The following is a 16374-nucleotide window of genomic DNA, read 5'->3' as shown; positions in this document are numbered from 1 at the left end:
AGGGTTAATTTCCTTAAAGGTTGACTGCTTTGATCTCCTTGCTGTCCAAGGGACTCTCATGAGTCTTTGCCAACACCACAGTGCAGAAGCATCAAGTCTTCGGTGCTCAGGCTTCTTTATGGTCCAACGCTCACATCCATACATGACTACTGGAAAACCATAGCTTTGACTATATGAACCTAGTCAGCAAAGTGGTGTCTCTGCTTTTTAATATGCTGGCTAGGTTTGTCATAGCTTTTCTTCCAAGGAGCAAACGCCTTTTAATTTCTGCAGTCACTGTCCACAGTAATTTTGGAACCCAAGAAAATAAAATATGTCACTGTTTTCATTGTTTCCACATCTATTTGACATGAAGTAATGGGACTGGAGTGAAGAGGAACTAAAAAGCCGCTTGATGAAAGTGAAAGAGGAGAGTGAAAAAGGTGGCTTAAAGCTCAACATTCAGAAAACTAAGATCATGGCATCTGGTCCCATCACTTCATGGGAAATGGATAGGGAAACAGTGGAAACAGTGTCAGATTTTATTTTTCTGGGCTCCAAAATCACTGCAGATGGTGACTGCAGCCATGAAATTAAAAGACGCTTACTCCTTGGAAGGAAAGTTATTACCAACCTAGATAGCATATTGAAAAGCAGAGACATTACTTTGCCAACAAAGGTCTATCTAGTCAAGGCTATGGTTTTTCTGGTAGTCATATATGGATGTGAGAGTTGAATTGTGAAGAAATCTGAGCGCTGAAGAATTGATGCTTGTGAACTGTCGTGTTGGAGAAGACTCTTGAGAGTCCCTTGGACTGCAAGGAGATCCAACCAGTCCATTCTAAAGGAGATCAGCCCTGGGATTTCTTTGGAAGGAATGATGCTAAAGCTGAAACTCCAGTACTTTGGCCACCTGATGCGAAGAGTTGACTCATTGGAAAAGACTATGATACTGGGAGGGATTGGGAGCAGGAGGAAGAGGGGACAGTGGAGGATGAGATGGCTGGATGGCATCACCGACTCTATGGACATGAGTTTGGGTGAACTCGGAGTTGGTGATGGACAGGGAGGCTGGCATGCTGCGATTCATGGGGTCGCAAAGAGTCGGACACGACTGAGCAACTGAACTGAACTGAACTGAATGGGACCAGATCGCATAATCTTAGTTTTTTGAATGCCGAGTTTTAAGCCAGTGTTTTCACTGTCCTCTTTCACCTTCATCAAGAGGCTATTTAGTTCCTCTCTGCTTTCTGCCATTAAGGTTGTGTCATCTGCATATCTGAGGGTATTGGTATTTCTCTTGGTAATCTTGATTCTAGCTTAAGCTTCATCCAGCCCAACATTTCACATGATGTACTCTGTATATCTGTACACATGATGTACTTTGGTCACCTAATGGGAAGGACTAACTCATTGGCAAAGACTGTGATGCTGGGAAAGATTGAAGGCAGAAGGAGAAGGGGACAACAGAGGATGAGATGGTTGGATGGCATCACTGACTCAATGGACATGAGTTTGAGCAAGCTCTGGAAGTTGGTGATGGACAGGGAACCCTGGCATGCTGCAGTCCATGAGGTTTCAAAGAGTTGGACATGACAGGGTGACTGAACTGACCTGACTGTATATAAGTTAAATAAGCTGGGTGACAATATACAGCCTTGATGTAGTCCTTTCCCTATTTGGAACCAGTTCATTGTTCCATGTCCAGTTCTAGCTGTTGCTTTTTGGTCTGCATACAGGTTTATCAGGAGGCAGGTAAGTTGGTGTGGTACTCTCATATCTTTAAGAATTTTCCACAGTTTGTTGTGATCCACACAGTCAAAGGCTTTAGTATAGTCAATGAAGCAGAAGTAGATGTTTTTCTAGATTCCCTTTCTCTTTCTATGATCCAACAGATGTTGGCAATTTGGTCTCTGGTTCCTTTACCTTTTCTAAATCCATCTTGTACATTTGGAAGTTCTCAGTTGATGTACTGTTGGGGCCTAGCTTGGATTATTTTGAGCATTACCATGCTAGCATGTGAAAAGAGTGCAATTGTGTGGTAGTTTGAACATTCTTTCACATTGCCCTTCTTTGTGATTGGAATGAAAACTGACCTTTTCCAGTCCAGTGGCCAGTGCTGGGTTTTCCCAAGTTGCTGGCATATTAAGTGCAGTACTTTAACAGCATCATCTTTCAGGATTTGAAATAGCTCCACTGGAATTCCATCACCTCCACTAGATTTGTTTCTACTAATGCTTCCTAAGGCCTACTTGACTTCACACTCTAGGATCTCTGGCTGTAGGTGAGTGGTCACACCATTGAGGTTATCCAGGTCATTAAGACCTTTTTTGTATAGTTCATCTGTGTTTTCTTGCCACCTCTTCTTAATCTCTTCTGCTGGTCTTAGGTCCATACCATTTCTGTCCTTTATTGTGTCCATCTTTGGAGAAGGGAATGGCAACCCACTCCAATATTCTTGCCTGAAGAATCTCATGGACAGAAGAACCTGGTAGGCTACAGTCCATGGGGTCGCAAAGAGTCAGACATGACTGAGTGACTAACATTTGCATTAAATATTCCCTTGGTATCTCTAATTTTCTTGAAGAGATCTCTAGTCTTTCCAGTTCTATTGTTTTCTCTATTTCTTTGCGTTGTTCACTTAAGAAGTCTTTCTTATCTCTCCTTGCCATTCTCTGAAACTCTGCATTCAGTTTGGTATATTTTTCTCTTTCTTCTTTGCTTTGTGCTTCTCTTCTTTGCACAGTGTTTGTAAGGCCTCCTCAGACAACCATTTTGCCTGTTTTCATTTCTTTTTTGGGAGATAGTTTAAATACCTACAAACTGGCAGGCATGGTTTTAGGCACTGTGGATGTGGCAAAACAAAATTTTTTGCCTTCACCAACCTTACCTTTTTTTCTAAATTTATTTATTTTTTATTGAAGGATAATTGCTTTACAGAATTTTGCTGTTTTCTGTCAAACCTCCACATGAATCAATCATAAGTAAATTAGTGAAACAGTGAAAAAGATACATACATAGATATGGAAGTATGACAAGAATTAAATTACAGTGATCTTATACAGAATGACTGGTTAGCTCCTATCATGTAGTACAGGAATGCCTTTTTAAGGAGGTGCCTTCTGGGAAGAGGATAGAACTACTACAGAGTTCCAAGGTGAGAGTGAACTAGGAATGTTCAAAGAAGAGGAAGAATGTAAGTACAGCTGATGATTGTTGGGTGAGAGACAGAGTAGTACATAATGAAGTCTCAGAGAGAGATATTGCCAAATCATGGGGACTCTTCAAGTTTATGTTGAGAAATTTTTTTTTAAGTGCACCAGGAATCCTTCAGAGAGTTTTAGGTTTGAGCTTCCCTGGTAGCTTATATGGTATATAATCTGCCTGCAATGCAGGAGGCCCGGGTTTGATCCTTGGATCAGGAAGATCCTATGGAAAAAGGAATGGCAACCCATTCTAGTAATCTTGCCTGGAGAATTTCGTAGACAAGGAGCCTGGCAGACTACAGTCCAAGAGTCACAAAGAGTAGGACACAACTGAGCAACTATCACTTCACTTCACAGGTTGGAGAGTGACATGATCCCCTGACTGAAACAAAATGTAGTAATTATTTAGCCTGCCTCTTTTCTACCTATTTTGCAAATAGAGACTAAGGCCCAGGGATATCAAGAAACAAGCACTAATTCTAATTTTAACTCCTCTACACATAACATTCTATACCACAGTGGGGTACCCACATGATTTATAAGGGATCTCAAGACCAAGGAATGATCACCAAGAGTTCGGTCATGCTGGACATTAGGATGGACCCAATGGAATAAGCTGCTTGGCTTGATAAAATCTATTTTAAATATCACCTTGATCTTCATGATCAGAAGTCTCAGCACTTTTATAAGAACAAGGTATTAGATAAGTCACCCATATTTACAAACCCAAACTTCTCCAAGGGGAAAAAACAGGTCTTTCTGTCAAACTGTTATTTGTTACCGAACTCTCAAAATTAGCCCATGATGAAGTGTCTAAGCATCTCTTTGGTTGTAATTTGTTTTAGCACTACTATAAGCTCAGAAAAAAATGAATTAACTGCAATACTGTGTTCTTCCAACAACTTTACATATAAATAGCTTGTGCTTGTATAGCAGTCTGTGCTTTATAAAGAGCTTTCATGTGCATTATCTCATTTGGCTGTCTTTCCCACCAAGAAGGTATTATAAACCCCATTTTAGATGATGAAACTAAGACTCAAAGAGGATATGTGTCTTGCTTAAAGTCACAGTGGTTCAGTAAAAATAAACATGAGACAGATGCACATGGATTTGAGTCCCAGCTTTGCTGTGGGCAAATCAATCTTTTATTCAGTTAGGATGTACTAAGTTAAAAATAACATAAAACTTAAAACTGATTTGAACCATAAACACGTTTACTTATGTAATAAAATCTGGAAGCAAGAAACCTTGGTGTTGGTTGGGCAGAATGTTGTCAACATCCTGGGCACCTTGCTATTTTTTCCTCATGCTTGTGGTCTTTTGGTTACCATAACTGAAAGCATTACATCCTTACATCATAGTCAGTTAGGAAGAAGGGGCAGGGGAAAAAGCAACTTAATATTGTAAGGGGAGAAGGTGGCGCTAGCAGTAAAGTACCTGCCTGCTTAATGCAGGAGACAGAAGAAACACAGGTTTGATCCCTGGGTTGAGAAGATCCCCTGGAGAAGGGCATGGCAACCCACTCCAGTATTCTTGCCTGGAGAATGCCACGGACAGAGAGGAGCCTGGTGGGTTATAGTCCATAGGATCGCAAAAAGTTGGACACAACTGAAGTGACTTAGCACACACACACGTTTTCCTAGAAGCTCCCCAACAGATTTCCTTTTGAATCTTTTGTATCATATTAACCAGAGTTGGGCATTATAAGTATCTCAAAATTGCATCCGATGCTAGGACATGAGTACTTGGCAAACAAAAATGAGATTGCCATAACAGAATAAGACCAATTGGATGCTTGGGGCTGGTGCACTGGGACGGCCCAGAGGGATGGTATGGGGAGGGAGGAGGGAGGAGGGTTCGGGATGGGGAACACATGTATACCTGTGGCGGATTCATTTTGATATTGGGCAAAACTAATACAATTATGTAAAGTTTAAAAATAAAATAAAATTAGAAAAAAAAAAAAAGAATCAGTTCTTGAGACTGGTCACTTTACCACCCAGAATTAAATAAATGTTATGTTAATAAGGAAGAAAATGAGCAATGAATTTTGGATAAGAAGCTAACAGCATCTGACACAATCTTATTTTTATAATTTATTTTATTTAGTTTTTAAGTTCACTCATATGAACTGTAAAGTGTTAGTCACTCAGTCGTGTCCAACTCTTTGTGACCCCATGGACTGTAACCCACCAAGCTCCTCTGCCCATGGACTTGTCCAAGTAAGAATACTAGAGTGGGTTGCCATTTCCTTCTCCAGGATGAACTGTAAACATCACTGTAAATAAATCTTTAGAGAAGAGCAACACTCTTCCAGCAGGACATTTTTAGAAGTAAAATGATCAAGCTAAATAATGCATTCAGTTTTAAGAATCCTGTAATATATTAGCAGATAACACTTTTTTTTCTTTATTTTACTAATTTCCACTATAATTACAATTATTGTCAATAGTGCATGGAGTTCGTATATCCCAGAAACCTAACCAAGCATAAATAATGTATGTGTCTATCATCTATTTTATGTCTTCCTTTGTCACATTACATTACTAACATGAGAGGAGTTTGTTTTGTTTTGTTTTTCCTTTTTTTATTTGATAGGGGAAAATATCACCTTTTGGTGTTTGTTTATTTGCAGTGTTGTGAACTGTTTCTGAATTTTTGTTTTCCTATTCTACTCACTGTTTATCATTCATCCTTCACTCATGTAGGGCACCTGACTAGAAATACATATAGCAGAATATGGAGTATTTTAAAAATCTTTTATATAATGTATAATATTTTTAAAAATCAGAAGTGATTTTTAATTTTATTTCATTTTGTCATTATCTCTTGACTATTTAATGACTGTATCATTAATTTGATAACCTATATTAATAAATTCCAAAATTAAAATATCTTCCATCCCCAGGATAAGGCATTTTTTATTGTGATTTTGGGTTAAATGCCCTCTTATGTTTTATGTTAATATTTTATTTATAATAAATAAGTACTCTTATTTATAAATAAGTATAATAAATAAGTTGGAGAAGGCAATGGCAACCCACTCCAGTACTCTTGCCTGGAAAATCCCATGGATGGAGGAGCCTGGTAGGCTGCAGTCCATGGGGTCGCTAAGAGTCCGACACGACTGAGTGACTTCACTTTCACTTTTCACTTTCATGCGTTGGAGAAGGAAATGGCAACCCACTCCAGTGTTCTTGCCTGGAGAATCCCAGGGATGGGGGAGCCTGGTGGGCTGCTATCTCTGGGGTCGCACAGAGTCGGACATGACTGAAGCGACTTAGCAGTAGCAGCATAATAAATAAGTACACTATCAGCATCAAAATTGATATCAGCACTATGCTGAAAATGAAGTAAAAGTGTTAGTTGCTCAGTCGTGTATGACTTTTTGCGACCCCATGGATGGTAGCCTGCCAGGCTCCACTGTCCATGGAATTCTCCAGGTAAGAATACTGGAGTGGTTAGCTAGTCCCTTCTCCAGGGGATCTTCCCAACATAGGGATCGAACCCACGACTCCTGCATTGCAGGCAGATTCTTTATAGTCTGAGGCACCAGGGAAGCCCTTGTGCCTCAAATTTTATATCAGAACTGTGTTAGCTTGGTAAAATTAATTAAGAACATCAATATTTTTCTTGTTATAAAACTAGTTAGCAGGAAAAGAATTTGGGGGGACATGATCATTTGAACATGTTTTCTTTGTTTCCCCATTAGGAAACAAAATTTTCAATATAAATTTTTCATGATACTTTCTTCCTTTCTAATTTCTTAAGAAATGAAACTCCTATTTAAGAAATTATTTTTAAAATTAATTAATTTATTTTAATTGTAGGATAATTAGTTTATAATGTTGTAATGGCCTCTGTCATACATCAGCATGAATTTGCCATAGGCATATGTGTATCGTTGCCCTCCTGAACCCCTCTTCCAACTGCTTCCCTACCCACCCCTCTTCAGGTTGTTACAAAGCACCAGCTTTGGATCCCCTGCATCATAGATGAAACTCCCCTTGGCTATCTATTTCACATTTGGTAATGTGTATATTTCAGTGCTATTTTCTCAAATCATCCCACCTCACCTCCCATTGTGTCCAAAAGTCTCATCTTTATGTTGTGTCTCTTTTGTTGCCCTACACATAGGATTGTCAGTACCATCTTTCAAGATTTCATATATGTGCATTAATATATATTTGTCTTTCTCTTTCTGCCTTACTTCACTCTGTATAATAGTCTCTATGTTCATTCACCTCATTGGAACTGACTCAAATGTGTTCTTTTTTATAGTTGAGTAATATTCCATTGTGTATATGCACCATAACTTCCTTATCCATTCATCTGACGACATCTAGGTTGCTATCCATTCTTATCTTATCCTTATCCTTATCTTATCCTTACCCATTCATCTGGACATCTAGGTTGATTCCATATCCTAGCAATTGTAAATAATGCTGCAGTGAACATTGGGGTACATGTGTCTTTTTCAGTTATGGTTTCCTCAGGATATATGCCCAGTACTGGGATTGCTGGGGCACATGGTAGTTTTATTCCTAGTTTTTCAAGGAATCTCCATACTATACTCCATAGTGGTTGTATCAATTTTCATTGCCACCTACAGTGTAAAAGGATTCCCTTTTCTCCACACCCTCTCAGTATTTATTGTTTGTAGACTTTCTGATGATGGCATTCTGCCCAGTATGAGATGATGTTGTTGAAGACACTATTTTCTCCAGTGTATTTTTTTTTTTTTTTTGCCTCGTTTGTCAAAGATAAGGTGTCCATAGGTGTATGGATTTATCTTCTGGTTTTCTATCTTGTTCCATTGGTAAATATTTCTGGGTTTTTGCCAGTAGTATACTATCTTGATGATTGTAGCTTTGTAGTATAGTCTGAAGTCAGGAAGGTTGATTCCTCCAGCTCGATTCTTCTTTCTCAAATTGCTTTGGCTATTCAAAATGTCTTGTGTTTCCATACAAATTGTGAAATTATTTGTTCTAGTTCTGTGAGATGTACAGTTCATAGTTTGATAGGGGTTGCATTGAGTCTATAGATTACTTTGGGTAGTATAGTCATTTTCATTATATTGATACTTCCAGTCCAAGAACATGGTGTGTCTCTCTGTTTGTGTCATCTTTGATTTATTTTATCAGTGTCTTATAGTTTTCTGTATATAGGTGTTCTCTTTAGATAAATTTATTCCTAAGTATTTTATTCATTTTGTTGCAATGGTGAATGAAATTGTTTCCTTAATTTCTCTTTCTGATTTTTCATTGTTAGTGTATAGGAATGCAAGGGATTTCTGTGTATTAATTTTATATCCTATGACTTTACTATGTTCATTGATTAGCTCTAGTAATTGTCTGATGGTGTTGTTAAGGTTTTCTATGTAGAGAATCATGTAATCTGCAAACAGTGAAAGTTTTGCTTCTTTTCCAATCTGAATTCCTTTTGTTTCTTTAATTTTCTGACTGCTGTGGTTATGGCTTCCAAAACTATGTTGAATAGTCGTGGTGAAAGTGGCTCCTTCATCTTGATTTTAGAGGAAATGCTTTCAGTTTTTCACCATTGAGGATAGTGTTTGCTATGGGTTTGTTGTATATGGTCTCTATTATGTTGAGGTATGTTTCTTCTGTGCCTACTTTCTGGAGAGTTTTTATCATAATGGGTATTGAATTTTGTCAAAGACTTCCTCTGCATCTACTGAGATGATCATCTTGTTTTTATCTTTCAATTTGTTAGCATGGCATATCACAGTGTTTGATTTGCATATATAGAATAATCTATGTATCCCTGCAGTAAAGCCCATCTGATCATGATGTATGATCTTTCTAATATGTTGTTGAATTCTGTTTGCTAGAATTTAGTTGATGATTTTTTCATCTACGTTCCACAGTGATATTAGCCTATAATTTTTTTTTTTCGCATGTGTGTCATCTTTATCTGGTTTTGGTATCAGGGTGATAGTGGCCTCATAGAATGAGTTTGGCAGTTTTCCTTACCCTGAAACTTTCTGGAAGGGTTTGAGTAGGATAAGTGTTAGCTCTTCTCTAAATTTTTGGTATAAATTAACTGTGAAGCCATCTGGTCCTGGGCTTTTGTTTGTTAGGAAGAGTTTTGTTTACAGTTTTGAGTTCCATGCTTGTGATTGGTCTGTTCATATTTTCTGTTTCCTCCTGGTTCAGTTTTAGAGGGCTATATTTTTCTAAGAATTTGCCCATTTCTTCCAAGTTGTCCATTTTATTGGCATATAGTTGCTTGTAGCAGTCTTTTATGATCCTTTTTGTTTCTGATTTGTTTGTGGTAACTTCTCTGTTTTCATTTCTAATTTTATTGATTTGAGTCTTCTCCATGTTTTTTCTTGATGAGTTTGGCTAATGGTTTGTCTATTTTGTTTATCTTCTTAAAGACCAGCTTTTAGTTTTGTTGATCTTTGCTATAGCTGCCTTCATTTCTTTTTCAGTTATTTCTGCTCTGATCTTTCTGATTTCTTTCATTCTAGTAACTTTGGTTTTTTGTTTTTGTTTTTCTTTCTCTAGTTGCTTTAGGTGTAATGTTAGGTTGTTTACTTTATGTATCTCTTGCTTCTTGAGGTAAGCTTGTATTGCTAAGAACTTCCTTGTTAGCACTGCTTTTAGTGCATCTTATAGGTTTTGAGTAGTTGTGTTTTCATTTTCACTTGTTTCTATGCATATTTTGATTTACTTTCTCATATCTTCAGTGATCTTCAGAACTGTGTTGTTTATCTTCCATGTGTTTGTGTTTTTTATAGTCTTTTTTTCTGTAGTTGATATCTAATCTTACTGCATAATGATCAAGAAAGATGTTTGAAATGATTTGTTTTTTGTTGTTGTTGTTGTTGTTGTTGTTGTTTTTTAATTAACAGGACTTGATTTATGGTCCAGGATGTGATCTATCCTGAAGAATGTTCCATGTGCACTTGAGAAAATAAGTGAAATCTATTGGTTTTGGATTAAATGCCCTGTAGATATGTTAGGTCCAACTGCTCCAATGTGTCATTTAAAGCTTGTATTTCCTTATTAATTTTCTGTCTAGATGATCTGTCCATTGGTGTGGGTGGAGTATTTATTAAAGGCCTCCATTATTACTGTGTTGCTGTCAATTTCCCCTTTAATAGTTGTTATCATTTGCCTTATGGATTGAAGTGCCCCTACATTGGGTGCATATATATTTATAATTGTCTTCTTGGATTGATATCTTGATCATTATGCAGTGTTCCTCTTTATCTCTTAAAACAGTCTTTATTTTAAAGTCTATGTTATCTGATATGAGTATTACTACTTCTGCTTCCTTTTGATCTCTTTTTGTATAGAATATCTTTTTCCAGCCCCTCACTTTCAGTCTATGTGTGTCCCTAGATTTGAGGTGAATCTCTTGTAAACACCATATATGGGAGTCTTGTTTTTGTATCCATATGGCCAATCTATGTCTTTTTCTTGGAGCATTTAGCCCATTTACATTTAAGGTAGTTATTGATATGTATGACCCCATTACCATTTACTTTATTGTTTTCAGTTTAATATTGTGTTTATATTTTGTTATTTTGTTTTGGATTTGTTTTTATAGGCCTTTGCTGTGTTTTCTATCTAGAGAAGTTCCTTTATCATTTGTTGAAGCATTGGTTTGGTGGTGCTGAATTCTCTTAGCTTTTGCTTGTATGTAAAGCCTTTGATTTCTCCTTCACATCTGAATGAGATCCTTTCTGAATAGAGTAATCCTGGCTGTAGATTTCTCCCTTTTATCACTTTAAGTATTCCTGCCATTCCTTCCTGGCCTGCAGAGCTTGTGTTGAAATTCAGTCATTCACCTTATGGGGATCCCCTTGTGTGTTATTTGTTGCTGTTCCCTCACTGCTTTTAATATTTGTTTTTAATTTTTGTTAGTTTGATTAATATATATCTTGACATGTTTCTCCTTTAGCTTATCCTGCCTGGGACTTTCTGGGCTTTTGGGATGGGTATTTCTTCCCTATTTTAGGGAAGTTTTCAGTTATAATCTCATATATTTTCTCATGCCCTTTCCTTTTATCTTCTTCTTCTGGGACATCTATGATTCAAAAGTTGGGGTGCTTAATGGTGTTTCAGTGGTCTCTTATGTTATCTTCATTTCTTTTTATTCTTTTTTCTTTATTCCTCTCTGCTTCATTTATTTTCACCATTCTGTCTTCCAGTTCTCTTATCCATTCTTCTGCCTTAATTACTCTACTGTTGGTTCCCTCCACTGTATTTTTAAACTTAGTTATTGCATTGTTGACTGTTTTTTCATTAATTCTTCTAGGTCCTTGTTAAACATTTCTTGTATCTTCTCAATCCATGCCTCCAACTATTTATCCATGCCTCTATTTTGTTGTCAAGATTTTGGATCATCTTTCCTATCATTATTCTGAATTATTTTTCAGATAGATTCCTTATCTCCTCCTTATTTGTTTGATCTTCTGAGTTTTTTCTGTGTTCCTTCATCTGCTGTGTATTTCTCTGTCTTTTCACTTTGTTTAGTTTTCTGTGTTTAGGTTCTCCTTTCTGCAGGCTGGAGGGTGGTAGTTTCTCCTAATTGTGGAGTCTGCTGCCCATGGGTGGGGTTGGACCAGTGCCTTGTGAAAGTTTCATGGGTGGGGGGACTTGTGCCAGTGTTCTGTTGGATAGAACTGGATATCTTCTCTCTGGAGGGCTTTGCAGTGTCCAGTAGTGAGTTTTGGGGTGTCTATGGGTTTGCTATGGCTTTGGGCACCCTGTCTGCTAATATTCAGCATTGTGTTCCTGTTTTGCTGGAGGACTGGAATGGGGCACGCTGCACTGGGAGCTTGCTGGCTCTTGGTGGAGTTTTGTCTCAGTGTAGGTATGGAGGCCTTTGGGTGGGCTCTCATCTATTAATGTTCCATGGCTTTGGGGGTTCTCTGATGGTTCAAAGAACTGGAGTTGAGTCTACTGCCTCTGGGGTTCAGGCCTAACCTCTTACAGTGGCATCAAGACTTCTCAGGCTACACAGCACAGAAGACATAACCCTTCATTCTGAGGAGATTGTTTTGCCATTCTGGACATCTGGGGTCCTCTGCCAGTGTTCAGAAGTTGTTGGGTGTAATTGTTCCACATGGAGATGATCTTTTGATGTGGGAGAGGTGATCTTTTGTAGGGGAGAAGATGCTCTCCCCATTCTATTCCTCCACCATCTTGAAGCCATCCCTGAAATTCTTACTGAGGGCAATTTGATAGTGTTTATTGTATACACTGTGCCAATCTCAGCTCTTAATTGGTGTACTAATTTTTTTATATTTACAGTAACTGTTGATATGTTAGACCCTAAGTATGCCATTTTATCCATTTGTTTTTTATGTTTCTTGTTCTTCCATGCATCATTCCTTGCTTCCCTGTGGATTACTTGAACAAATTTTTAGGATTCCATCTTGATTTATTTGTGATAATTTTGTATAGTTTTCCTTGACATCATTATGGGTATACTAAGTCCCCTACATTTGAACCTTCAAGTTGTGAATTTTCAAAGATACAAGTATGTGTTCCATCAGTGTCAGATGTGAGTGAAATTGCAGCTTGCCCTCCATCTCCTATTGTTGACAATCCTTTATCTCTACTATCTCCCACCTCCTCTCCCTCTCCAGTCATTAAATCTTGCCCATTCAATAGATGCCAACACCTGTGTGCCAGCTGTTGCACTGTACTAATGTACTTTTCAAGGTTATATACAGTAAGATTTAAAATGTTCTCTTTATTTTTTGTTTTTATGTATTATTTGTGTGAAAAGTATTATAAACCTATGACAGTACACTACTGTATAGCCAACTGGGTACCTATGCTAACTTTGTTGGACTTACAAACAAATTGGACTTAATGAACATGCTCTCAGAATGGAATTCATTTGTATATAGTGGACTTAGAGTGGATTTACTGTATTATACACATGTGAATTAACATTCTCCACTGGTATCAACATTTTATCATTTTTTGAATACAGTATGGAAACATTCATTCTACTTAGGTTCCTTTACTTTCTCACTTACAAATATCATTGCTATGAGTATCAGATAATTTTGAGATTTTTCTTTTAACCAATAAACACAATTTATAAAACTCATGAGGATAGTTGATTGTATATACCCATATTTTTGCTCTTTCAATGTTTCTTATTTTCTTCTTGATGCTCCAGAATTTCTTCTTCTATAATTTAATCATTTATTTTCTGTTTGAATTTTTATTTCTCTTTGAAGAACTCAATTTATCCATTCTTTAAGAATAGATCTACTAGAAACACATTCTTTTAGTTTTCCTTTGCCTCAGAATATCTTTATTTCCTCTTAATTCCTGAAGGATACTTTCACTGAATACAGAATTTGCACTTATGACAGTTTTTTTTTTCTTTCAGCACTTGAGAAACATTGACCTCTTCATTGAAGCCTGCATAACTTCAAGTAGAAAACCCCTGTCATTTCTATTGGTATTGTCTTTAGTTGGTGTCATTTATTTCTAGCTACTTCTAAGATTTTTTCTTAGTCTTTAGAAATTTCATTACAATATGTTTTGGTTTGCATTTCTCTAAACTTACTCTATTTAGGAATTTCTCATCCTCTTGAATCAGTAGCTGTTTTGCCAAATTTGTGAAGTATTAACATTTATTTCTTTGAAAATATTTTCAGTCACATATTTTACTTTTATTTTCATGAAATTCTGATAATATAATTGTTTGAACTTTCATTGTTGTCCCACAGGTCCATGATTGCATACATTCTGTTTTTCTGTCCTCAAGTTCAGTGATTCTATTATCTGCCATCTCCTCACTACTACTGACTTCATATAGTGAGATTTATTTCTGTTTTTATTTTTAGAATTTCTATGTAAAATTACATATTTTTATAATTCCTATTTCTTTGCTGTGATTTTCTAATTTTTCTTTTCTCTCAGTATAATTTGTGATTGCTTGTTGATGCCTGCCTTAAAATCCTTGTCAGGTTATTCCAACATCTGTTTCATCTAAGTATTGGTGTCAGTGATTGCCATTTCTTATTCACATTGCATTTCCCTGATTCTTGTTTTGACAGGAGATTTTTCTTTCACATTTTGGACATTTTCTCAATTAGGAGATTCAGGGTTCTATTTAAATCTTTTATTTTAGCAGACAGTTACCTGTTTGTGTTTATCACACAGATCGTAGTCTACTTTTGTGAGTCTGGTTCTAATAATTTAAATTTCAGAGTCTTTGTGGTTGTGATTTTGGTCTGTGTGATTTATCTAGTTCTTCTCTGGCTCTCAATACTCTTACCTGATCCTGTCTAGGGGATGTAAGGGATTGAGCCAGGTCTCTGATGCATCTAGATTAGAGGAAAGAAGTCTCTGAGTTGTGGAGGAAAGGAAAGGACACTCCCAGACCAGTGCACTTTTTGAGGTAGGATACCATCACATTTCATAGCTGTGAAAAGCAAAGGAGAAAAGGAAAGATATAAGCATCTGAATGCAGATTTCCAAAGAATAGCAAGAAGACATAAGAAAGCCTTCCTCAGCGATCAATGCAAAGAAATAGAGGAAAACAACAGAATGGGAAAGACTAGAGATCTCTTCAAGAAAATTAGAGATACCAAGGGAACATTTCATGCAAAGATGGGCTCGATAAGGAACAGAAATGGTATGGACCTAACAGAAGCAGAAGATATTAAGAAGAGGTAGCAAGAATACACAGAAGAGCAGTACAAAAAAGAGCTTCACGACCCACGTAATCACGATGGTGTGATCACTGACCTAGAGCCAGACATCCTGGAATTTGAAGCCAAGTGGGCCTTAGAAAGCATCAGTATGAACAAAACTAGTGGAGGTGATGGAATTCCAGTGGAGCTATTTCAAATCCTGAAAGATGATGCTGTGAAAGTGCTGCACTCAATATGCAAGCAAATTTGGAAAACTCAGCAGTGGCCACAGGACTGGAAAAGGTCAGTTTGCATTCCAATCCCAAAGAAAGGCAATGCCAAAGAATGCTCAAACTACTGCACAATTGTACTCATCTCACACGCTAGTAAAGTAATGCTCAAAATTCTCCAAGCCAGGCTTCAGCAATACGTGAACCGTGAACTTCCCGATGTTCAAGCTGGTTTTAGAAAAGGCAGAGGAACCAGAGATCAAATTGCCAACATCCGCTGGATCATCAAAAAAGCAAGAGAGTTCCAGAAAAACATCTATTTCTGCTTTATTGACTATGCCAAAGCCTTTGATTGTGTGGATCACAATAAACTGTGGAAAATTCTGAAAGAGATGGGAATACCAGAACACCTGACCTGCCTCTTGAGAAATCTGTATGCAGGTCAGGAAGCAACACTTAGAACTGGACATGGAACAACAGACTGGTTCCAAATAGGAAAAGGAGTATGTCAAGGCTGTATATTGTCACCCTGCTTATTGAACTTATACGCAGAGTACATCATGAGAAACGCTGGACTGGAAGAAACACAAGCTGGAATCAAGATTGCCGGGAGAAATATCAATAACCTCACATATGCAGATGACACCATCCTTATGGCAGAAAGTGAAGAGGAACTAAAAAGCCTCTTGATGAAAGTGAAAGAGGAGAGTGAAAAAGTTGGCTTAAAGCTCAACATTCAGAAAACAAATATCATGGCATCCGGTCCCATCACTTCATGGGAAATAGATGGGGAAACAGTGGAAACAGTGTCAGACTTTATTTTGGGGGGCTCCAAAATCACTGCAGATGGTGACTGCAGCCATGAAATTAAAAGACGCTTACTCCTTGGAAGGAAAGTTATGACCAACCTAGATAGTATATTCAAAAGCAGAGACATTGCTTTGCCAACAAATGTCCGTCTAGTCAAGGCTATGGTTTTTCCTGTGGTCATGTATGGATATGAGAGCTGGACTGTGAAGAAGGCTGAGCACAGAAGAATTGATGCTTTTGAACTGTGGTGTTGGAGAAGATTCTTGAAAGTCCCTTGGACTGCAAGGATATCCAACCAGTCCATTCTGAAGGAGATCAGCCCTGGGATTTGTTTGGAAGGAATGATGCTAAAGCTGAAACTCCAGTACTTTGGCCACCTCATGTGAGGAGTTGTCTCATTGGAAAAGACTCTGATGCTGGGAGGGATTGGGGACAGGAGGAGAAGGGAACAACAGAGGATGAGATGGCTGGATGGCATCACTGACTTGATGGACGTGAGTCTGGGTGAACT

The 16374-nt window shown here is 37.6% G+C and overlaps 1 protein-coding gene across 15 annotated transcripts in view; it reads left to right on the top strand.

Annotated features, from left to right (window-relative positions):
- EDA2R (ectodysplasin A2 receptor) overlaps positions 1 to 16374 on the top strand; it is an 88813-nt gene that overhangs the window by 18441 nt on the left and 53998 nt on the right. For 7 of the 15 annotated variants that reach the window (XR_015159119.1, XR_015159118.1, XM_086388241.1 and 4 more), the window contains one exon: positions 13572 to 13643. The exons of the other annotated variants lie outside the window; for them this stretch is intronic. Coding sequence is in view for 5 of the 7 variants with exons in the window: in XM_086388241.1 (XP_086244367.1) it covers positions 13572 to 13643 (72 nt within the window). In the remaining 2 variants the exon portion in view is untranslated. The remainder of the gene's footprint in view (positions 1 to 13571; positions 13644 to 16374) is intronic. 15 annotated transcript variants of the gene reach the window in all.

Source organism: Bos grunniens, chromosome X, assembly GCF_055505025.1.
Source record: "Bos grunniens cultivar Pamir isolate PY7600 chromosome X, Bosgru_T2T1.0, whole genome shotgun sequence".
In the NCBI taxonomy this organism is placed as follows: Eukaryota; Metazoa; Chordata; class Mammalia; order Artiodactyla; family Bovidae; genus Bos; species Bos grunniens.
Note: the sequence above shows the minus strand (reverse complement) of the source record. Positions and strands in the feature narration are given on the sequence as shown.